At 41.9% G+C, this 25,698-nt stretch overlaps 1 protein-coding gene across 5 annotated transcripts in view; it reads right to left on the minus strand.

Annotated features, from left to right (window-relative positions):
- The window catches only part of flt4 (fms related receptor tyrosine kinase 4), a 49,746-nt gene that overhangs the window by 14,179 nt on the left and 9,869 nt on the right, over positions 1-25,698 (minus strand). For 4 of the 5 annotated variants that reach the window (XM_023838834.2, XM_023838833.2, XM_023838836.2 and 1 more), the window contains exons 2-11: positions 11,995-12,091; positions 10,926-11,200; positions 6,456-6,583; positions 5,551-5,737; positions 5,169-5,308; positions 4,604-4,775; positions 3,554-3,671; positions 3,292-3,467; positions 2,637-2,805; positions 409-550 (exon numbers count right to left, since the gene is read on the minus strand). In XM_023838834.2, the coding sequence (XP_023694602.1) occupies positions 409-550; positions 2,637-2,805; positions 3,292-3,467; positions 3,554-3,671; positions 4,604-4,775; positions 5,169-5,308; positions 5,551-5,737; positions 6,456-6,583; positions 10,926-11,200; positions 11,995-12,091 (1,604 nt within the window). The remainder of the gene's footprint in view (positions 1-408; positions 551-2,636; positions 2,806-3,291; positions 3,468-3,553; positions 3,672-4,603; positions 4,776-5,168; positions 5,309-5,550; positions 5,738-6,455; positions 6,584-10,925; positions 11,201-11,994; positions 12,092-25,698) is intronic. The other variant, XM_023838835.2, reaches the window with a different exon arrangement.

The following is a 25,698-nucleotide window of genomic DNA, read 5'->3' on the forward strand; positions in this document are numbered from 1 at the left end:
TCACGTGGAAACGGCGCGGCCTTTAGCGCGCCCCCCCTGCACCCCCCCCATCGCTCTTGTCTTGTCACAGTACATAATCAGGGACAGTCTCAGAGCAACAAGGCCTTTGTAGCACTTACTTCACAAAACTCTTTCTATCGAAATGTGTGCTTCTCCAGTAAAACTAAAATTACAAATTAAAAGCCAATTGCTGCAAAAATATTTCAGTCAATTTTAACTTTCACAATTTAAACGCTATTTATAGATATCTTAGAAGCTTTGGCATCCAGAAGCTTCGAAGATTTCACGCACTGATTATGATTTGTAATTTTTGCACTGTAATGCAGAGTTTGGTGAAAAGGCTTTTTTGCTGTCTGTGTTTCCCTAAAAGGTGTCACTTGGTTCTTCAAATCTGCAGGAAACACATACCTTGTTTCGCCCGTCCACCATTTCGGTCCAAGTGTCGATGTTCTCGATTGCATTAACTGCATCTTCTGAGTCCATGTCCTGCCAGTCCTGACAGTGTGACACACGCTCTCGCCTCTTACGCACAGATGTTCCTCTCTGGTCCCTGGAATGTCCCCCACAGCCATATAATTTAAAAGCACAGTAACTACTAACTGACAATACTACATTTGAGACAAAGGGATTGCTGTGAATCTTGTGTGTTCATTTAGATAAATATAAAAGAAAAAAAATATGAATTTTATTCATTAAACAATTTGAGAATTTCCTCAGCATGCTTAGATCTACGTTTGAATAAATCACAGAATCTTCCGTTCCTGCAGTAAGACCCTCACCTAAAAGCATCAGTCACTTTCATTCAGAACAAAAGAATTACTCTGGAAATCCTTGATTAGGGTAAGTCTTTGTGAAATAATTCTTGGGACTATCTAAGCAGAAACATCTATGTGAATCCTTGTTGATAAGGATGGCCTCTTTCATGACCGGTAGACGTTGTCTGTTTCTGTCAGCAGAGGGAAATTGATGACTCCCCCATGAGGAAGAGCTTTTTGATTCCAGCACCTTCCTGTGTTTGACGGCGGATACACACGGGAGGACGGTCATCGCTCATCCAGGATTTACCACAAAGCTTTGGCTTCAAGTCATGAGCAAACAGAAGTGAGGCCAAAAAGTACGAAAACAAAGAGGGAAGGAGACTGAAAGAAGAACAAGGGGGAAAGTATTGCTCAATACCCTAGTAAACACGGTGAAATCCAGAAACAGCATGTATGGACACATTTAGAGTACAAGTTCATGTTAGAGGTCAGTGGAATGAGAGGGTTTATTCAGCAGGCCATCGCCGGTTCCTGAGCAGTGGAGGGGATCTTCTAGTTCAGACTGTCAGAGACTAACTCTTACCGAAATGAAGGGGGTGTCTTGTGTAGATGCCGACTTTGTGTCTAAGGCAGCTGGAGTGTGATTATGAGAAAAGCCGTAGACGCTGATCAGGACGGCCTGAACACAGGTCAGCTGGGGGTGTGTAAGGGGGTGTGCTCTGCTTCCGAGAATATGAAGAAGGTCGGCCAGGTATAGTACCAGTCAGAACACACCGACCCATAGAAAGGGTTATTTGTACTATTCTCTATATTTTTGTATAATTTTAAAGACATCAAAACTATAAAATAACATATGCATTATGCACTGAGTAAAAAAGTATTAAACAAAAAAAAATAATTTGTTGGGGGGAAGCTCTGTGGGTTGGGATTCAGAAGGTTACCAGTTCAAAGCCCAGGGTCGGCAGAGTGATCCTACCATTGGGCCCTTGAGCAAGGCCCTTAACCCCAATTCCTCCCGGGACTGACTGACCCTACAGTCTCCTCTGTGTCAGTTCCATGAGGTGGCCTCCTGGGATGCTTCTCCAGCTGTCCTGAAGTCCCACATGTATGCTGCGAACTGGCCGCTTCTCCTTCACTCTCTGGTCAAACTCCTCCAAACTCATCTCTACTGTGTTCAGGTCAGGTGGCCAGGTCATGTGATACAGCTATCACTCCTTTGTAGACTGCTGACTGGTACTTTGCCAAAGCCAAACACAATACTTGGTCTATCTCCTACTTCCCTGCCCCCCACCCCCCCAACACACACACACACACACACACACACACACACACACGCTTTGCCCACTATTGGGAGATGTTCGTGTACTTTCTGTTGTTATGACAACACACCTCCCTTTTCATGTTGCATCCCTCCATTCCTCACTACCCCACCCCAACTGCCACATCTCTGATGCACGCAGAAGAGCTGCTGTCACTGCGATCTGGTTTTCTGAAGACGAGAGAGACCTGACTCCTCTTGGTGTCTGCAGCTGACAAACGGCCAATACAGACAGAGACTATCTGCATTTAACTTGGTATGAACCAAGTGACCTTAACACTAACATCATGCAGATGAAAGGCAACGGTCCAACATTACTTTAACCCTAGAGAAAATTTAGCCTCAGCCCTTGACAGATTGGTAGGGACACATCCAAGGCCTTCAAACAAACATTTGACTTGGACGCGCCAACGATTGAGGGATGACTCGCTAATACGTGTATCGTTTCAGCTGTAGTTGTCGTATATTTTTGTGGGATGACAGGAATTCTGAAGCGGCCATGAGTGATTTAGAAAAGATGTTAGTTGGGGACAAAATGGCGTGTGGCGCCGAAGGCTTACGGGCTGCGGAGGGGTCCATTGGGGCCACATGGACCCCAGGGTCTCCACTGCCAGGTGATGGTGGAGGGGGCAGGGACGCCGTATGCTGTACAGGTGAGCGTTTGCCGGCTGCCCCTCTGGTAGGGGTGTGTGGGAGCTACTGCCTCCTTCTCATGGATCCGCGGGGGGACTTCAGGAACAAGGTCAGGGATTTCAGTTGGTTACTTCAGAAATGCCTGTTAGAAATGTCTGCTGTACAAAGCATCGCTATTTCCAAAGACTTTAATAAATGGGGGGTTGTGCTTTAAAACATATAGCTGTGGTGACCAGATAATCCATGTCAGGAAGGACATTGGTCTAGGACAGGATTTGTAAACTACCACTTCGATTTAGAGGACCTGAATTTAACTTTAGAGCTGAGGCCTTGCTGTTTACTGATTGGTCAGTCTCCTATAATCATGCCTGTGTCACTAATGTTATTGTGAGACAGCTGGATGAGTCTTTCAAGCAAGGAAACAAAGCAGTAAAAGCACCAGAAGTATTGAACTATTTCACCAACCACAGGCACCTTTTGATTTTAAAAACGTAGTTTATAGTGTCCCCCGGATATGGATTAGGGGGTCACCCTACATATTGCCTTTACTTACAATATGGACAGTCAAGTACCAATAATTACCGTTGACTAGCAGGCTGAGGCTGATTCTTCTCTCCAGAAGGGCGGCGCTATTTTTAAGGACAAGAGTGTAGTTCCCAGCATCCTGCTGGCAAACCTCCCTGATGTCCAGGCTGTGTTGCTGGTACTTCATCCTGTTGAATTCTGGTTGCTTGTTTATTAATTTTCCATCTTTGTACCTGGGAAATATATCCTTGGTAATACATCCTGTTCACCGCGCATTGCTAGTTGCAAGTTTCCATTGGCTCTGGTTAGGCCGCCTTACCACTGTGTTTCTGGTGATGGATAGGCTGACACTCGGACCGAAAGCTTGAATATCTTTTGGCCAGCAGTAGCTTCCACAACTGGGCCAGTTTTGTAATCCACGCTGATGAATGGCTTCTCTGAAAGACAATGAACATTTTAGTGTCAAATTGGTGAGTGGCATGGCAACGCGTCGTCTTCACACCTTCAGACTGGGGGACAGAGGTGGGTAGTTCAGGTCCAAAGAGTAAGAGTCCAGACCAAGATTTTGTTTCAACCAGCCAATCAAGTACCCTGTCACTGTGACTCTTTACGCTCAACTGATTGGTTGAAACAAAATCCTGGTCTGGACTTTTACTCTCTGGATCTGAACTATCCATCTCTTCTGGGGGGTTACAATCCTGTCCCCTCCTGTGAGAGTCCTCATTCCATGCTTTAGCAGAAATTCCCCCAACTATCAATTAAGCAAAATGGCTTCTCTAAATTGCTGCAGTGTGTGTGTGTTCTGTGATGGACTGGTAAACCTGGCTTTGTGTCCTGTGCTTACTGGGATGGACTGGTACACTCGGCTTTGTGTCCTGTGCTTACTGGGATGGACTGGTACACCGGGCTTTGTGTCCTGTGCTTACTGGGATGGACTACAGGCAGACGGTGAACTAGTACTTGATAAGCAGTTATGCAAGATTGGTGAATATAATGAAATTCACCAATCTTGGATATATATAATGATTACCATTAATATGGTTTTTAATGTATAATAATGTAGGTTTGAATATATGAAAATGAATATTTAAAGTTACCATTCAAGGTAAGAATAAACAGCAGCTGGAAAATCATTGTCAATCATAGAAATCAGTTTGCACATGCCTACACTTTAACTTAATTCTATAAAAAAAGAAACATTAAATATATTTGGGAAATTAAGGATTAGAAACTACAAAGATATTCCCACTTAAAATCAGTAGGTTAAAACTGGTAGAATGAGACAATGTTTATTAATAATAATAATAATAATAATAATAATAATAATAAAACTGAAAATAAATATGGTACACGATAACTGCAGTTTTACCGTGTACAATGACCTTCACAGAATGCTCCATCTTGGTTTCCATGCTCGTCGCGTTGCACACATACAGGCCCGTGTCGGTCATGTTAACGCTGCGAATGCTGAAGATGCTGGAAACTTCCGTGACGTGTGACAAAGCCGTGCGCTCCGACTGCAGGCTCACAGTGCGATTTAGCTATCGGTTAAAATAACCATCAACCAATTAGGTATATGAACACCAGTGCAATGACAGTTTTGAAGCAAAACCTTGGAGATCCATGTTCGGGATTGTAGATGAAGACTGATACCCATGCAGGCATAGTTAGCTGCTTAGTTACTGGGCTGACATGTTTTCTCGAAAGGAAAATTGTAACAGCTGCCACCAAGGCACTGCCAGTCAAGGGCAACAGTGGTGATTTATCACTTCACAGCGGGGTGCATAAATATCTGCAGATCATAACGATCTACAAAAAGTTTACCGAGTCACAGCCTAAATTTAATGTGAAAAAGGAAAAAAAAAATAGTATTCAAACATAGCATGCGAATATACCTTGTTCACGGTATAAATCAGCAGGTACACGCTACATACCAGCTTGCCTGGGTAAGCCCACTGAATGTTCACGCCTGTGTTGAACTCCACCTGGCCTGTGCAGTTCAGGATAAGGGCATCACCCACTATCAGCTCCACCGTTTCTTCTGGAAATAGCTTGAAATTGTACAACTTGCTTCCTACAAAGCACAGCAGTGAACACAAACAATCAGGATGTCTTCTTTGAAAGAAAGTCTTTTTATACGTAAACATTATAGTAAAATCATGTATATTATCCTTCTTTGGAGGAAGAACGAATTAATCTCTCTACACGACAAAGCAGTGACATTTTGAATTCGTCAGCTTATAACTACCCAGATAGCTACCAAGAATGTTTGAGTTTAACTGCCACACCAAAGTCTTCTGGGAATCAGTCACTTACCATAAAAGTGAACCAGGTACAGAGGGGACTTATGCTCTACGTTGGAGGAGATGGTGCGACAGAAGAAGCCGAAGATGTGCGGCCTGTTCAGAAAGGTACCGCTGGGGACTGACCAGCCTTTCTTATTGTCCCAGGTTATGCCGTCGTCATCCAGAGGTGCAAGGGAATTTCCGACCTGTGAAGGCATCTACAGAATGACACACTCTCTGACGGCTCTGAAGCACTTCTATGCAGTGTATCAACAGGGTTTCCAACTTTGGTCAGCTGGCTGGCATGAGATTTTCAATTTGAGAAAAGTCTGCACAGGCATTCACATTTATGTAACAGTTTTATTTCCTGGTAAATAGTCTGTAGGGTTTGTAAACTACCTCGATGCTTTTGATGTTGCTAATTTTGGATATATAATGGAATAATACAGACTTGCCGTAAGGTATCTTGCGTAAATGTGCGAGTCTGAAAGCACGAGCGTCACGCCAGATGTGTGAGTTGGCAACCCTGTACCAGATCAAACGGCTGTGTAGCCTGTAACTGTGGTGACATTACATATTTCAGGTAGCCCCAAAAATGGGCAAATTCTTAAATTAAAGGTGGCGATGCATGATATACTATTAAAGTAGCAAATGAAAATGGTAGCAGACCTTAAACTCCCAGTAGGGCTGCTTCCTGGTTGGGGTGCCACCCCAGAGAAGCCAATTCTCAGGAGGCCCAACTACCACAGGGAGATCATGCAAACTCCACAAGTACACAGAACAGGGGCAAGATTTGAACCCCAACCCTGGAGATGTGAACTTCAAGCACAATCCCAGAGCCACCACACCACCAAGACCATGACACTCAAACATGCAGAATTAAAAGCAGCAACCAACCCTCTTCACTAAAAAATATATTCCTCACAATCCTCTCACCTGATGGAGGGTGACATTCATATCAGGCACAGACACTGTGCAAGGCACCAGAATGGTTGGCGATGATCTAGCGACAAGGATTGTTTCAAATTCATAGTTGTATCTTTTGACGAATGGCTCTTGAACATCTGAAAGAAAACAATTACTTAGCCACAAATCTTAGTCTGCATTGGTCACCAAGATATTTATCCGTTTGAAAAGTGTATTAATTGCAATGTCATCTTCTTGTGAAAATCTTGTGGGAAGTTGCCATGATAATCTGGTGTTATTGGACCATTAATTTTGTTTTTTAATTGTCAGCACTAGCAGAAATTCCCGCTGCTTCTCATCCATGTGTAGACGCCTGAAGTAATAAGAGTTAAATTCAACGTAACAACGAACCACCTTCAAACTTGGATAAAAAAATATACAAACTTAGAGTGGTGCCCTAACTAAAAGGTTGGGCCTATTCCCAACGGACTCGTAATGTTCTCACAACATTGCTGAAATGTTGCGAAAACACTTAGAAGGAGCTGGTGTCCAAGGCTTCTTACTCCTCACGGAGATATTTCAAAGCAGTCACTTCAAGCTTTTTGAAAGAAAACAGAAAGTCCTGAATATCAGCTTAGATTTCTGCCCTGTAGTGATCAGAGCACAGAAATGGTCACTGTGGAAAATCAAGCCCTTTGAGTCATAATAAATCATAGAATTTAAGGGGAGGTTCTTTTTTTCAGGAAGTCAGGGATACCTAAAACTCAAGACTTTGCACTCGGCCTTAATGGAGGAGGAAAGCGGGCGGCTTTAGAGCGACGACCTGCGGAGGCCCAGTCTGATAAATGAAGCCACATGCTGCCACTCCGATCCTGACGCGGACACATTTATCCCCTTTACTACGGTGATTTCAGCTGGTCCTGATCAGCCAACCTGGTAGGATCTATAGAAACTATTCTGGCACCTTGTCAGGGGAAATTTGGCAGGATTTTGGCAGCTTGGTGTCTTCGCATGTTGATTTTACCACCTGTCCCCCTGACACACTCACAAAAACCACGACCGCTGTGTCGACGTTGGCACACCAGGATAAATTTACTTCTGGTTAAAAAACATGGATGCTGTATGACAGGAACAAACTGCTGAGCGGATCACATCTGCATCCCCAACTCACAGGGTTGTAGTCAGTTAGTGCAAACAAATAATGAAACAATAAAGTGTAGCCAATATCAAATATATTATGCCAATAGAGCCTGAATGCTGTTAAAGCATTTTCACAGGAAACTAAGAATGTGTTCCACCTCTTCTTCTTGTAAAAAAAATTCTAAACAGTAAATACCATTGCAATAAAACCGGCAACGTGTTTCGGTGAACATTTTTTATTCCCACTTTTGAACTGAAATTATTTCCATTTATCTATTAGGAAAGAATCGTTTTTCTATACGAAAGCCTCCCGTGTTCTTTAAAATACAGCCAAGATTTTCCTAGCATAAAGGTATTTTTTGGAAGACTTTTAAATGTCAGTGATGTTACTGTAAATGTCAAGAAAAATATAAATATAAGACAGTGAAATTCAATATTTTCAAGGTGTGTTTGGTTTGAGACCCAAACTGTAAGCGCTTCTGGCTAAGACCTTAACGACCTGGTAACTAGCTTGGTTCAGTTCGTTTTTTTAAGGTAGCTCTAATTGCATTGAGGCTTTTTAGGTGCAGTTTTCTTCCCGTCTTCTGTGAGATCCCAGTACTTCGATTAGGCCACGTAAACACAGTGTCCGTCACACCCTTAAATCCTTCTACGCGGCTCCAGCGCTAAAGTTCTGAATGACTGCCCAGCTGAAATGAGCTATGCCTTCAGCATTGGCGTCGCTTATTGCATTTTACCTTTCTCATAACCAGAAGTGTCCTGTCTGCCAAGCAAATAAAAGCATCTGGCAAGTAAACAAACACAAATGTAGAAAACCAGCCACCGAGAAGCTTCACAGAAAAGACGGGTTTGACTGGGCCGCGGCCCAGATGGGATCCCCGGCGAACACTTCGGGCCCTCGTGCGGATCTGCAGCATCACGCAGGTGCTTTGTTGATAATTGTTAACAAGTGCTCATTTTCTATAATCGCTCTGTTCTTGCAGGCTAACGTTTATGAAACGTACTGAAAACAGCTGGCTGTTAATTTTTTTTACCTCATCCTATCCAATTAACTCTGTTTTCACTGGCTCCCTATAAATTTCCGTTTAATAGATTCACATGGTCAAGGCAGTGGAACGAGGGCTATTCTGATATGCAGTTCAGTTTTTGGATTCATACTTTTATGCCAAGTATATTTAGTGGTCAGTATTTTTGGAACATTTAATCGTATGAATGGCTTTATACCTGATTGGGTTTGAAAGCTCCTTAATTTTTATGTATTAGTCTTTGCAAAACATGACCAAACATAGAAGGAACCTCAGAAAATGTGGTGTTTTTATTTTTAAATTGTATTTATACATTTTTATATTGAAACCATTCTGCTAATTATGTGGTCCATTATATTTATACTTTGCTTTTCTGTCCCTAAATAAATTTGAGCATGCCATACCACTAAATGTTAATGAATCAATTCTTTATCATTTTATCCCACGTTAATTTCATATATTTACACGTGTTTGCATTTATTTATTTTGGGTATTATTAAAGTGTAGAGTAAGTTGCGTAGTACCTTAGTTTGTTCAAGGTCATGGCTGCATGTTATAAGCAACAAGAGAACAGTTCAGCACAAATTCCTTTCCAAGCCATTGTATAGACATACTCTACAACATACTTGTCACTCCTGAGTTCTTCCATTATTTGCCAGTTCATTTCCAGTTTGAAATATAACTTTTAAACAAGAATTTTTGAAAATGCTTCAATCATTTAAGATCTTATTAAAGGAAGAAATTCTCTAATTGTCAAAGCATATATGACTCACTGGCTTAATTTCACTTTTCTGTAGCTTAAATTTTTATGGAGCACCGTGCCGCAAATTCCACACCCAGAAGGGACATTTTATGAAGCTGACAACCAAAGCTGCTACACGATTCCTGCTGAGAACGTTTATTGACATTAGACTGGCCACAATTCTGCCCCACGATAGCGAGGACAGAGCAGTTTAAATGCTCCACAGTGGCTGTAGCTTAATATGCTGTAAATCCGGTTCAGAAAATACATGTGTGAGGATCAGAACTGTAAAAAAGGAATTTCAAACTGGATAGTTTGTTTCCATGTCGAACCACATGTGCTTCTTTGCAAAATAAACAGACTATTAATTTAGTTAAACAAGTAAGATGGTGAGTCGAGGCCTCTGGGCTAAATAAGACCTCAGAAATAGATGCATTTATTCCAGTCGACCAATATCTTCGCCACAATGTGAAGCTCTGTCTGCTTTTAGGGCCGATCATCCTGCAAAACCTTTAAGTGTCAAACCACTAGTATTCACACGGGGTATAAAAAGCCAGTGCAGAAGATCCAGATCCATCTCAAAATATACCATCTGTATTAATGCTCAATTCTTATCCCAATGGGTCACCAACAATAATCTGTGTCAGTGTTCAGGAATGAAGACTAATTCCCTGTCTGTTCCCCGGTATTTAGATAGAGGCCACGTTCAAGACGTTGTTCTAAAGACTTCCGGGGTGCAATAACTTGATTTAAAAAAATGCCTCAAAGCTGCCTTATGCTGAAAAATGACATTTTCACACATCGGTTGGCATCATGGCTGTCTACTTGGACCTACTTGACCAGGGAGCGAGTCCAGGTTTTGCCCCGAGTACGTGGAGTTTACATATTCTCCCTGCGTCATGTGGACTTCCTCTCATGGCCCAAAGACATGCAAAGAGGCTAATTAAGAAGCGAGGCAATCCATCACAGGGCAGGCTCATGCACAACGGCCAATTTAGCGTCTCCATCTTAGCTAATCACCTGTTTTTGGATTGCAGGAACGAGCATCCAGCTCTCCAAACATTTGTCTTTAGTTTATTTTGCCAGTATGCACTTCTTTCCAAAACTCACAATTTAATGGTAATTTCACACTCTAACTGAAAGCTTTGGAAGTCACATAAAAACATTTAGGCTACGTTCACACTACGCAGTTGAAAGTGACTCAAATCCAATTTTTTCCCTGAATGTGACTCAGATCTGATTTTTTCAGGACTGTGTGGACACACAAATCTGATCTTTTCAAATCATATTTGAATGACTTTCGTCTGTGGTCCTTGATCGGATACGTATCCGATTCGAGGCCAGTGCGACATAAATGGTCAGATCAAAATTCATGTGGTTTATATTTGTTGTCGGTGGTGCAGATCACTCATGCAAAAATGTATCAATGTGCACATGCAAACCATTTCGGAGAACAGATGCATTCACATTACAGTTAGATACCGGTCACTTGTAATCATGAATGTGAACTGTCAAGATCTGAGGGGAACCTCGGAATTGGACAATGAGGCTTGTAATGTGCACACAGCCTTAGTCACCAAACGTTAGACTCACCTCTAACAAAGACATAAATACTGACGGCAGTCGTGCCTTCAACGACGGCCTTAATGTCCCGGTAGAAGCACTGGTAGTAGCCAGTGTCCCTGCTCTGGGCAGAAGTCAGCACCAAACTCTTGCAGTACGGATTCCCAGATTCCCCCTGGCACTCCCTGATCCAGATGGCTCTGTGGTCTGGAACCAGCGAGGGCTTCAGCTGGTCCTGTCGATCTTGGACTTCCTGCTTGCTGAGGCTCTTCTCAGGCCAGGCCCAATCCAGAGTGCGCTGTCCCCTGGGCAAAGAGAGGTCACACAGAAGTCACACTTTTCTCTAAAACAGGGTGATTAATGCAGGCAGTATGGGTTGAATAATAAATGATACTTTTTTCATCGCATCATTTTCCCTCGTCGTGAGGGAACTTAAGCCTAAGAAAACATTAAATATTCCCTTTGTTCTTCAGGTTTCTGCTTTAAACGAATTTTGACAACTTCTATTAGGATTTTAACTTGAAAAGTCAATGTGTTCATTGCTGGAATATCTTCTCTACAGTATTGTGGTGGAGCAAACAATAAACAACAGCAAGAGAGTGGTTTCTCTATGTGTACATTACAATGGGCCCAGACTTTGAAAAAAAAAAAAAACAGTTTTCTGTATATTTTGCATATTTAAACCAACATTTATTGACAAAAAAACAAAAATATAGTATTTAGTTTCTGAACTCATACATCTTGATGTGATAAACATGTGTAAAATATCTTTAGATGCACATTTGTTCCAATAGGAAAAAATGAATATTTCCTTACATAAAATTTATAACATGCCATCATACTGTACATATGTGTTTGCATATATTATTTTATACATATATGTTTGCACATCATCATTTTTAATGTAAATGATTATTAATACAATATAATATGTAAAACAGGATAACATAAATGTAGCCATTTCATTTCACTGGTTCAGTATCAGTCGCATTTTACTTGCTTTCCATGGCTTTCTTGACGGAGACAAATAAAAAATTCTTTTTACATGCACTTTTGATAAATATAATTTAACAGTAAAGAAAAACATGTCATGTCATACCTGCATGTAATAGTTAATGTGTCATTGGCATTGATCAAAATGTCGTCCTTCTGGCTGTCGAGGGTGGGTGGTGTCATAGAATATCCAGTCACCAGACCTGCAGGGAAGACAGGTGGTCATGCTTTTTATATAAACAAAGTATAAACACCCTTTGAAGAGACCCATACCAGCAAATCCATCTGCTACATGGTTTACAGAGGCAAAGTGACCCATGAAGAAACAGCTCCACATCTCCTCTGACTCGGGTTTTCAGTGAAGCAGCTCTGCCGCTGCTCGTGTGAAATAACGGCTCCCCCATTTTTGCTTTTCCTTTAATGTCCGTAAAGCCATTAAGTTCTTGTGTGAAGCCTCGTTCGTTACTGTCACATTAAAAGGCATTGGCTAAGGTGTCATTAGCCACGCGCAAAACCCCTCAGGGCGTTATTATGTTGCGTCACGTTGTTCATAGAAAGTTTATAAATATATCATTATGACATGGCAGCTGGAGAGCATTAGAGTGGGAACTCTATTAACAAGACCATGGCAGAAATCCTAACATGATAAATAAGAAAAAAATGACCACTGTACATTTATTTAATAAAAAATGAGATTGAAATAACATTGTGAAAAGAGACAAGGTGGTAGGCCTAAAGCCATCAGTATGGCATAGCTAACACACTAATTATCCGCTGTTTAATATCAGAACCAAATTATGGATGATGTCAACATTTAATCAGCTGGCGATCATTCATCAAGTTCATACAGGCCGCATGTTTGTTGAAGAAGCCGGGATACAATGAGATAGATGTGAATTACAGTGTATCACAGTTTAGAGGGACATTGCTGGCTGCAATTAGATTGGAACCAAAGGATAGGCTGCGACGCTTCCTGTGCTTTCAACATACTGTTGCGTCACAGACCATACTGCTTCACTGACCATGCTGCTTCACTGACCATGCCACTTCACTGACCATACTGCTTCACAGACCATACTGCTACATTGACCATGCTGCTTCACTGACCATACTGCTTCACTGACCATGCTACTTCACTGACCATGCCGCTTCACTGACCATACTGCTTCACTGACCATGCTACTTCACTGACCATGCTGCTTCACTGACCATACTGCTTCACTGACCATGCTACTTCACTGACCATGCTGCTTCACTGACCATGCTACTTCACTGACCATGCCGCTTCACTGACCACGTGGCTTCATTGACCATGCTTCACTTGTGTCTCCATGGCTATGCAATGTATGTCCTCCTGAGATCCTTTTGTTCTTCGTTTTTGTCCTCTGTAAATGTTTTTTCTTTCATACTATACATGGCACTCTGTTAAGTCTTGTTTTTCATTAAAGAAGACAATTAGAACTTTAAGATGACATCACATGTGTGATGCTGTACTTTTTTACCATCTCAACACTTAATAATAAAAAAAAAAATCTAAATTACAAGAACAATCTCGGGAGGATATAACAGAAATGCAGTCAAAGCTATGTTTACGGTACTGTTTATCCTGATACACGATTTATTGCCATTATTTACATGTATCATGGCACACTGATGTCCTGGGGGATTGTTATCGTGTACCTGCATATGGGTGGTATGACAATAAAGCCCACTAGACTTGACTTGATACACATAGGTGGTGGCTTGCAGTTGTGCAGTGCTAGAGCTCATTGTTTCGGTATCTTTTAATGAATGCCATCCAGTTGCTATACTGTCCGTCCAACACAGATGCGCAGCAATTGAAGATCTTGCCATACCAAATTAGGAATGGGCTCATACACAGTCGTGACTGCAGTTAATGTTATACTATAGCAGAGATTAGTGTGGAGAATAATTCAAGAAGACAGCAGTGGAAACAAAACCTCCAGGAGAGGAGCTGAAGATTAAAAGAAATTCCGGATTCCCAGGCTTGTTTGTTTGTACCTATTTGTGAATTTCATGCTCTTCTGCCATATACAGAAATGGAATCTCCTGATGCCTGCTGATGTTTGTCTTACTGTCGGCTCCACTGTGTCATCAGAGGCCTGAATTGTGCTGTGCTCCTCCTTTAAAGGTTGAGTTATATACTGAAGAGGTCTGATTTTGCCTATAAATATCAGATGATGTTTAGGGTTTTGCGGGGCTCTAGTGACATTCTCTGCAAGCTCAATTTTAAAAAATCTCTCCCATTTTGCTGCAAAAAAGTCATCACATTCACAATGCTATCCATCCAGGATACTTTTCCTGGCAAGGGTCATGGTTCCCTTTAAAAATCACTTGTTTCTTTATCACAAAAGCCACCAGAATGGTGAACTTTAAAGCAAACAGATACCTGAAGTGCTTAAGAAAATGGTGGAGTAATCATACTCTGTCTTTTCCTAGCTGTCTCCTGTCAATAAGTGATCATGATAATTTGGAGAATATATTAAACTTGAAAACCTGGAATCACTGAAATCACTGGCTTCCCCTTGGGTGGCAAAAAATGGAATGTAGCAAAACTATCCATCCATCCATCCATCCATCCATCCATCTTCTAACTACTTTTTCTTGTTACGGTCGTGGGAAAGCAAAACTAGTTCACCTCCTTTTAGCTTAACAGAAGCCTTAGTAGATTCCTTGCATGCTTAAACTAATAAAAATTGCTCTGTGGCAAATAAAAGCACACTGTTCCAGATAGTGTTTTGTTTGTGAGTATTTAACTCAACTGTAAACCAATAACATGCAACTGTGATGATGACCCTGCTTTGGTCACCCAGCTGAACCATGGCAGGGTGTGATTGTCAGGGGTGGAGCATGACGTGACCATATGGACCAGTGGACCATCCAGCACATCATGTACAAAATCCAAAATGCTCATATGCATCACGTTGGCTTTCGGGCCCAATAGAGAACACACAAGCTTCTGTAAATATTTTGCGGTCAGCCGCAAACCTCTGTGTACACTGAGAGATGGTTCGGACGCTTGGACGTGTACCCAGGCCTGTGTTGGCAGTGCTATCTGGAACGTTCTTTGTCTTTTTTCCTAAACTTGTTGAAATACCTCAAAAACTCACTGGAAGACTGAACATCAAAGGGGTGAAAACAGAGGGAGTGGATGCGAAAATAAAATGGTGAACGGCTCTGCCATTTTCGAGGGGGAAAACGAGGCAGAGGAGAGGGGCCCAAAGTGCAACCCTGCTAGGAAAGAAAGCCAACAAAACAAAATATTTCTTTAGCAATAAAAATATCACTATATTTATATAAGTCCTTACACTTATTTTGTTTTACAATGGTGAATATACTTTTGAGGATTCTTGTGTTTTTAAGGCCATGTTTTATCATAACTTTAACCTTTTTTTTAACAGAATTTATAGTTGTATGTGATAGACTTTCGTATTTCTAAACGTAATGCCCGGATACAGCGTTATGATTTGCACGGTCACGGACACAGCAGCTGGTGATGAGCTCAGCTACTTCCTACACAAGTGCAAAAGTGCAGAGAGGCCCCGGGGCCCCAGTGGGAGGTGGCCACCGCTGACAGGGCCCACGCATGCTCTGGGAGACGTCCCTGACCATCTGGGACCTTTCAGGGGACACTTGTGGTATAATGGAAGCAAAAATGTGGACTGTCTGGCAGGAAGATGGGAGGGAGCAAAAACACGGACCGACAGTAGGTGCCCGAGGACCGGATTAGGAAACACTGGATGAGCCCATGCAGTGAATTCTGGAGTGAGCGCTCTCTCTCTCTCTCTCTCTCTCTCTCGCTCTCTTTCTCTCTCTCTCGTCCCTTGGCAGGGTAGGTTTCAGTTCAGGTTCTGTTACATAAATGCTTTACCCATGCATATTTAAGGAGCAGTAGGAACTAGTAGCAATGAATATTGGAGGCGTTGACCACAGTGCTAAAAGACCCACTCTGTATCTTAATTATTTTTAGCCCATTTTGACTTTTAAAGTGTGTAAACCTGCAAAATAACTCCATTACTATGAATTTTGAAATGAAGGTTTTTTTTTTTTTAAATCAGGGATCATCTGACAAGTGACAACTCTCTCACTTTTTGTCACCTGCAGGAGCTGACGCGATTGGAGGCCGGCAGGGATGACCGCGCGACCACCCCAGACTGCAGATTTGGTTGCAAAACAAAATGTTTTGGTTGTCTTTGTTTTTCTTGGAGTCTGTGCGCGATAACAGCGGCTTTCACAGTGAATGCTCTCGCAGTGCGCGGCAGGGGAGCTCCAGCAGCCACCGCGCCATTCGACGGCTCTCGGGGGTCTATCAGGCCGAGCTCTGGCCTCTGGGTCCCAGTGCCCACCTCCCTGGTCCCGGCCCTTTCTGAGGGACACTCCTGGCTGCCCTGAGCTGTCTAAACTAACAGTGGCTGACTGTTGGATGGCGGGCAAGGAAGTCCCCAACAAGATGGCTCGCACTTGCACTATGTTGAAGAGGGGCTTCCAACCTTTCTGAATAGCAATAGGGCTACTTTATTCACATCCATGGGAAATTCTCTTCTTGCCTCCCCCACCTTGCTCTCTATGAGACACACAGACGGGTGACAGCGAGCTTGGTCAGTCAGTGCAGGTCAGTCAGTGTGCAGCACACCCCCCCGCGCTTTGCTCAAGGGTCCAACGGACATGTGACATGATCACCAGCACATGCAGAGGGGCTTAACCTGCTGAGTCACACACAAACACGCCCTCGATGGTCATCACCAAAAGCATCATCCAGCCACTCAGCATGACATCATGGCTCTCTGCGACACCCCCGGCCCTAAACACCTTCTCTGCTATATTCCAGATTATTCTCTGACTGGCTCCACATGCTGAATGCTTTCCCACTTGACCGGAGTGGGCACTGGGCCAGGGAGGACCTCGTTCAGCCCTTAGAGAGCCACACTCTACTAACTGCATTGCACTCCAAAATACACACAGTTTTCAAAGCCCTATTTATTTTTACCACAAGCAAGAGGAATAAACCTTGTTGATCTGTTGATGTCTCTTATGAATGTGTATTGTTCTGTCACGGTCCAGGACAATTTTGATCCCACTTGTACAAATGTGTATTACTGGAACTTGAATATCGAATCCAAACAATAGTTCCAAAAAAAGTACAAAAGGAATAAACAAGAGCGAAATGAACCTTCCTATCACAGCCCCAACTTTGCATTTAACTAAAATGATCTGTAACTGTCATTTTAGATATCCGCTGCACAAATCCTGTAATCAAATTAAATCAAGTTACTGCATGTTAAATCAAGTTAGTGTGTTAAACAGTCAGCTGGTTCATACAAACAGTAAATCTTCAAGAGAAGTCGGCTAATGTTATAAATACGTTACCAAACCACCAGGAGCCGGAGTTACTCCATGATTATGTATGGGCATTCATTACTGTTATATAGACTGTATGTTCCTTGTGGGTATGTTCCTTGTGGCAAAACCAATAAAAGGTGATGCTGCTTCAAACTAATCCTACCAATTTCATAAGCAGTTTGGAAGAGACGAAATGGATTGCAGGGAAATCTCAGATATCAAGCCAAGGAAAAAATGAAGTGATGTATGGAAAGAGGGTATGTTTATGAGTAGGGGAAGGATTTCTGCACCAAGCTGTATGAAGACTGGCTGCTGAGATTCCAGTAGCTGGCTGATGTTTTTAATAACCAGATCAAGGGCAGTTTCTGGTTTGCATTACTAATAAGCCAGAACCACTCTATTAAAAGCCACCTTTGAGTAATTTTGCAGATGTTCTGTGCCAAATACTACAAAGTGTTTACGGCACACTGGCATCCAGTCCATGTGCCGCTTAGGTGCTCTCTGCTGACAGTGACCCTGCACTGCTAAGCAGTTAAGATAGATGCTTATGGCATCACAACAAATGTAAAAAGTACAAAAGTACAAAAGGGATCTTGCAGCCTATCCCAGGAAGCACAGGACACAAGGCAGGGAAACAGCCTGGCTGTGATGGACGTCTATGACAGGGGCAGATGCAAGGACACACTCAGACACTATGGTAGGGTGACCACTGGCGTGACTCCAAAAAGGAGGCCTAAGGCTTAAACAGGAGGACGGCTGTGTCCAAAAAGGAGGACTAAGGCTTAAACAGGAGGACACCTGTGCCCAAAAAGGAGGACTAAGGCTTAAAAAGGAGGACTAAGGCTTAAACAGGAGGACACCTGTGCCCAAAAAGGAGGACTAAGGCTTAAAAAGGAGGACAGCTGTGTCCAAAAAGGAGGACAAACGCTTAAAAAGGACAGCTGTCCAAAAAGGAGGACTAAGGCTTAAAAAGGAGGACAGCTGTGTCCAAAAAGGAGGCCTAAGGCTTAAAAAGGACAGCTGTGTCCAAAAAGGAGGACTAAGGCTTAAAAAGGAGGACAGCTGTGTCCAAAAAGGAGGACTATGGCTTAAAAAGGAGGACAGCTGTGTCCAAAAAGGAGGACTAAGGCTTAAAAAGGAGGACAGCTGTGCCCAAAAAGGAGGACTAAGGCTTAAAAAGGAGGAGACCTGCTCCTGACTTCTGTAGTATGTCTTTGCGGGTGTTTCATGTCTGCATGTGTCTGAACGGTCAAAAGAAACGGTCAAAAGAAAGCCATGCAGCACAGGGAGAACATGTAAGCTCCACACAGACACAACCCCGGAGAGAGGACACTACAGCGTTACCCATTCAGCCACTGTGAAAACATCTGATTGGTCACTTACTTCCGGAGGTGGGTAGTTAAATTCCAGAGAGTAAAAATCCAGACAATTTTGTTTCAACCAACCAGTTGAGTACTGTATGACTGTGACACTTTATATTCAGCTGGTTGGTTGAAACAAAATTTTGGTCTGGATTTTTACTCTCTGGACCTTAACTACCCACCTCTGTTTCCCTCTTCATCTTAGTTCTCCTGTTAGGTCCACTAATTGCTCTCCTGTTAGCTCTGCCAGCGATCGGGTTGAAATCTAGCACAAGGCACTGACTTTGCACCCTGCACTATACGAGTGCTTGGATTTTTTTGGTGTATAGGTCTAGTGTGTAAAAGAGTGATACAAAGGGAATTCCTGCTAAGAAAATGCACGATGCATAACGGGAGCGTCCGGCGAGCAGGCTGGTGTGGTAATAGGTTAGCCTACAGTAAGGTAAGGTGGACATTAATTTTTGCCCTTAAAGCACTTGTGATTGAAACCATTTCAGAGGGTTATGCTGCCTGGTACAAGTGCGTGGGAATCTCATTTAAAACCAATCCATTAAACATGGGAAAAGCGGCAAAAACCCACAGGAATGACTTTGCACATGAGATTTAGAGGAGAAAAATGTGGAAAATGTAAAAATTTGATGTAGAATAACAGAAAGGCGGCAGAAAACCAATGGAACTGCTCTCGTATTTCATAGCTCTTCTGAGAATTTGATATGGAGATATTCTGCATAAGATGGACAGGCTGTTTGATGGAGGCACCTGGCTATTTGTTGGTATAATAGTCAAGATGAAAAAAAAAAGAAAATTCAAGTGTCGATAAAACGCCGATTAGTCAATGACGACCAGGCAGCTGTTAAAACATTATGTCTGACACAGACCTTCAGAGATGAAAGCCAAGCTTATATTTAACCTTCTGCAGACTGAGTGTAGTCTGTTGTCTCATAGCAACAAGAGCGCAAGACTGAAAGGGATTACATTACCCACGTCATTAGAGTTCATTTTTAATTATTTACTGATGGTATCCGTTAGTAGGCCAAGATGGTGACTGACTCCAACTGAAAAGGTTCAATTTCAGAGCAGTTCATATACCACAGTTTCATTAGTACATTTCAGGGGGGTTGAGTCGATTCCTGGGAATGCACTTTGGCCACAAAAACAGCCGTTTGTGCAAACTGTAAACTGCAGTGCTTCCTGACCAAAGAACTTAACTGTTCCGGGTCCACTGTACACCAGCTCCTGTCTTGACTCTGTCTGGCTAGCTGAACACACTCTGAACAGAAGATTTTCTTCCTCTTCAGCTGAAACTAAGCAAACTGTCCATTTCTGAGGCACAGATCTCATCCTACAAGCGCACCCTGCTTCCTGTACAAAACTGCAAAATGTCTCCTCAAAAACAATTGCTGGTATTCATCACCTATTAGTAATAACTAACATTACATAATATTAGGCTCCTCATGAATCACTGCTCATTTTATACCCAATTACTGGTTTTTTATCTCAGATAGGCTTTCTCGCAGCGCATATAATTTTGTCTGGGATTAGAATCTTCTTTATACTTTTCTTTCCTACTGTGTTTTGTCTCCATTGTAGTAAAGATACTTATTTCACAACAAAACAAATACTGTAGTATGTTTGTTATACCTCCTACAGCAACTAAAACTACACTCTCAGCCTCTGCTTTATGGCTTTATTTTGTAAACAGACCCAATGTTATGGAAGAAACCGCACTGGGGGACGAGGGCCAGGTCTGCAAGGTGAACATTGTACAATGAAGAGCCCATTACGTGGTTCATAATGTGTCATTCGCCATCATACCTATTTCTTCTTGATGTTTCCTGTGTATTGTTAGAAGCACAGTGTCTTCCCAGGTGCACGAAACAGGCAAAAGTATCTTTTAATCTCATCACTAGGCACTCTGTGAGTTTTACGATGAGGTTTTGTAAGCATCCATCGCTAACGCTAGTCCGCACCGAAATTGCTGACCACACATAAATCATATTTATTTATTTATGTTCTCATACATCAGCATCCACTTTAAATCCCTCCCAGGGGGAATTTCTGCACTGATGAAGATTTATGTTACGATCCCCCCCCCCCCCACCACCACCAATTTATTTATTTTATTTCTTGAAAGACTGTGTCAGCCTTCAAGTGGCCCAAGTACAGCCCTCATCTGGAGAGCTTTTCCAACCTTCTGCTAAGAAAAACACCACACTGAAGAAGAAGACAGTGTGCAAACCTCAGGGGTGGGGGGGGGGGACAGCTCAGGCAGGCGTCCAAGAATGTGTTGTCAAGTTGGGTCAGGGGGTGAGGGAATACACTGACATCAGCCTGCTAAGGTATAGCTTTTGCTCAGCTTCATGTGACGGCTTGTATGCACAAGCCCCCCACCCAGGATCCGGCACCGTGTTCCTAGCGGAGGTGAATGCGTCACCCTGGCGTGGTGGAATGATGTCTACTCACTATCATTCACTGGATTGAGGTTTTTTTTCCCTTGGAGCTGAAGAAAGATTCTCTGTGAGGCTCTGGTAAATGGGGTAATTCCTAGGCGTGTTGGTAGGGTAAACTATCAATGAGACCTTCATCACTGCCCCCACCTTCCAAGCCCTTTACACACGTATTGCATTACTATGTCGTTTTAGAATTAATTAAGCATCTCATATGTGCTCGTATTATCTTCATTGTGCTTGAATTTTCATAAGACAAGTCAACCCTACTTAAAATACTAACATACAAGAAGAAACCCAGACCAGAAACTACATTTTAACTCATTCTCCCTAGATCAACCACATTTTTTATCCGTACGTGATTATACACATATACTGAAGTGTATTTGTATATCATGTTACAAACAATGGCTAATTTCTAATGTTTGTTGGCAGAATTCTGGAATGCACTAATCATAGTTGGCCTTGTCCCATATATCTCTATATTCCTAAATACTGTCTGACCCCTCAACACCCTCTACAATTACTGATTTTTCTAATACTGAACTACAGTGAGCTGCACTGCTATTAAAGTCCACTGCAGATGACGGCAATTAATCAAAAAAAAAAATATCCAAACTACACTCTGCTGATATACAGTCGTCTGATGGTTCAAGACATGTACAAGACTTCTGTTTGGAAATGATTCGGTGGCAATCTATATAATTACATAACTAATTTGATGTACTATGTTAATGTACAAGCTTTGTTACATTATATTTAAAAAGACAGATTAAATTAACTGTCAAAAAAATGAGGATATCTGTTCAGTTAATTTGGTCAAAGGTAAAATGCTTTGTAATTGTCTCCATGTGTAGACCAAATAACTCTGACCTACAGCTAATAGTCTGAGCACTGCCTGCATTTACCCAATAAATGAAAGCAAACCTTTGGCTTCCGTACGTCTCATATAATCTGTAGGGCCTTTTCTCTGCCTGCAGGCCCCCGCTGTGCTGATGCACGTTAGTGTTATTGTAGGAATCATTTTTAAATTTACCTTTCGTTTTCATAGCATTTTCAAATTTCATTTGAAATCTAGTTTCGTTTTCAGTCAGGTTTTATTAGCATTTATTTTAAAGATATATTCCTATTTTGGTTTTATACATTTCAGTTTCAGTTAACGTTTTATTTCTAGGGGTACAATGAAAGTCGTACACCTATTTTATGTGTGTTTTAGAGAATCCTCCATGGGTACACGGCACACGTTATGTAGCCTGTTAATGTTCCAGGTATTTATGATGGTCATCTGAAGAACACACACTGCAGCACATCTCCTCAAAGCGAGCTCGATGGGCCGAATGGCCTCCTCTCGTTTGTATAGTTCTTATGTTCTTATGTTCTTAAATGATTTCTGTCTAGGAGGAAAAAAAAACAAATTTCATTACTTTAGCTATATAGTATTAAAAGAACCACAACGGAAAGCATTTGAAGTTTGTTTATATTTTATTTAATTTAGTTTTGGCGGCAATATTTATAGTTTTCGTTTAGTTTAAGTTTTTTTTATTTTATTTTATTATTTTCACTTTACGGAAATATTTTGTTGTAGTTTTTTGATCAACAAAGTCACGATTTAATGTCTGATTCACAAAAATGACAACTTGTCTGAGCCACAGAAAGACAGACACTGAATGGCATACAGCCCCCAGAGCTGTTATTTGCTTTGTCCTCCCCCCCATTCCTCATTTCCCTCCTTATATCATCCTTTTGGCCGTCACTCACTCTGTGACATCCTCAGACATTCTGCTAAACGCTGGAAGAGCAGAGCTTATTGCTACATGACATCACACTGCTGTGTGATCTCAGTTCCTCCCTTTATTACAATCTTTCTTCTGTTTTCCTCGCCATGGGACAGAGAATATCGCTGAATCACAGATGAGCTCAATGAGAGGCACTGAGCAAGTAACACGTTATAATATAAGTTGTTCAATATGGATCTTTGAAGATGGATGAAGTCATTGGTCAATCATGACAAAAGTGCTCGATCACAGTTCTACTGAATTCAAGTTATAAAATCCAGTCCCATATGAAACTTGCTTGATGTTTATAAAAACACACACAAAACTAACGTCACTTGCGCTAAGTCGCTTTAAAATTTAAAGTTAAGGACACTGCTTAGGACATCGTATTGCTAATTTGTTCTTTGTTCATTCTTTCCAATATAAAGCAGGGTGGAAATCAAAATTTGGTCTTTATCATCTACTTAATTCGGAGAACCGCTTTGCTTGTCTAGAAGAAACTAACACTGATTTCTGGCAAAAGTAAACCCACCATTATTTTTCCAGTTTCCAGTTTCGCCATCACCGTGCACTTTGAACCACAGGGTTAAATGTTACTTTAATAATATGAAACACTGTCAATTAGTCTTCCCAGACCAGGGCACTCGATCTGTGGGATCTATTTCCTAAACAGGAAACGAGGCAGTTGTTTAAAATCTTGGTTTGTAAGCTTGTCTTAGGAGTCAGATGCTGAATGCAAGCCAGCGATATCCATTTTGCATGGTTTCTTTTCCAAATCCTACAGTATGCTTGAAAACAGGGCAGACACAGACACAAAAACATTTCTCAGCATCTTTTTCAGCTGCTTTTTCAAATTAACCATATTCTGTTATATAGATTCGGTTTTCAATTTAAAAAAAAATTAATCAAAAGGCATTTTCTTGTCCCTGGTCAGTACATGTCTCTCCCTTTTTGTATATACTCTCTAATACTTATCAAATACTGTGGTATATTCTCAACATGTCTGAATCCAGGCTTCCATTTTGAGGAGTCTGTAAGTGGAATAAACCAGCAGGTGACATCTGGCAGAGCGGCAGGGTGATATAAATGCCAAAATTCTGATTCAATATCACAGATAAGCTGTAGTTCACCTCCACTGATTCACAGTGTTCTTATATTGCTGTAAAAAATGTGATGCGAGTCTTTCAATAAGCTACAGTGAAGCTGCACTTTCATGACACATGAACTTGACCAGAGATGGAAGGTTCAAGTCCAGAAAGTAAAAATCCAGACCGACATTTTGTTTCAACCAACCAGCTGAGTATAAAGAGTCACAGTCACAAAGTACTTAAAATCTTAGTCTGGATTTTTACTTTCTGGACCTGAACTTTCCTCCTCTGACACATCTTCTGTTCATTCCATTATTTATGATGTGGAGGCACTTAAAGCACAAAATGTATCATATCATTTACATATTTATATGAATTGAACTCCCTTTAAGAGTGGTAATCACTGGCTGCACTGAGGGCATCCACAGTGTGCTGTATGTAATAAATTAATGGGAAGTCCAGCTGTTCAGAGCTGCATGGACAGTGTCACAAATGCGAGCTTAAAAACAATTACAGCCATATATCCTATAGCCTGGCAAGTCCCTGCCTTCCATGTGAGCAAACCAAACTCACTCTGCAAAAACCACGCATGGCTTTAAATGGATTTCATGCCACGGGTTTTGGATAAGTCTCCGTTGCGTGAGGTCATTCATTGGCAGCGCTATACATGCCTTGAATTTTGCAGTTCTCTGCTCAACCCCCTATATCTCCTCTTGCACATCGCCAGTGCAATAAATTCTTGAATCCCCACTATCAGGTCAAAACCAGGACCTTTTTATTCAACACAGAAGACGACATCACGCAGCTCCACCTATTGATAATTAAAACCTTGGAGGATAATGCTATTAATATTCATTATTGCCTTCCAAACGATCCTCACGCCAAGAACAAACTTCTCCCCAGGCCTCCAGAACTGACCGCTGTGCCACGTTTGTTTACCAACATGATTCTCCGGACGAATGGTCAGAGATCAAACTGCTGTCTGTAGCTAAATCAGTGTCAGAGATGTAAACAGCAGGAATACTGTCTCTGCAGTGCCAGGGTGCTAATGCCAGTGCTCTGTGCTTCGCTACCTCCGGTACGTTACAAAAATTAAGCCCCCCCCTCCCCCCCCCCCAGAGAGCCATTTTGCTCTACAAAATCGAAGAGTGTCACATTTATTTGGGGGAAATAAAAATTAGCATTTGTTCAGCATGATATAACGTTAAACAGCTGCAAGCTAATTATCTGGCAATATTCTGTGAAGTAACTCGATTTTCTGTTGAATATCTGCAATATAACTGCTAGCCAGTCTTTTTCCGCCAAAGAAAGCCTCTCTGAAGTCTGTATCCCCTGACATGGGAGTCTGGTAAGATTCACAGACGCATCATTATTTTAACCAGGCTGTTTGAACAGAGATCGCTTGGGTTAAACATGACTCCTGGGCCACACATCGTTTCATTTTCCCTCTATGTCCGTAATCCTGCTTTCAGTGGGATTATGGGGTTATGCTGAGTGAGTATATTAGTCCCTACTTGGAATTAACATATTATGTTCTGCTGTTAGCACAGAGAAAAGTTGAACTTCACCCTCCCCGGCACCACAGCCCATAAAAGTGTGAAAAGTAAAAAACCAGAGCAGTAATAGCACAGAATTGCTGTAGTGGCCCATGGTGTTTTCTGATGGGACTCTAGCTCATGAACCGCAGGGTTTTGGAAGACAAAATCCAGGAAGCGTTGCTCAGGTGGGGCCTACATCACTCTTCTCATGATTTGTGGGGGACAACATCAAACGCCTTC

The sequence above is a fragment of the Paramormyrops kingsleyae genome, chromosome 10 (assembly GCF_048594095.1).
Source record: "Paramormyrops kingsleyae isolate MSU_618 chromosome 10, PKINGS_0.4, whole genome shotgun sequence".
NCBI classification, from domain to species: domain Eukaryota; kingdom Metazoa; phylum Chordata; class Actinopteri; order Osteoglossiformes; family Mormyridae; genus Paramormyrops; species Paramormyrops kingsleyae.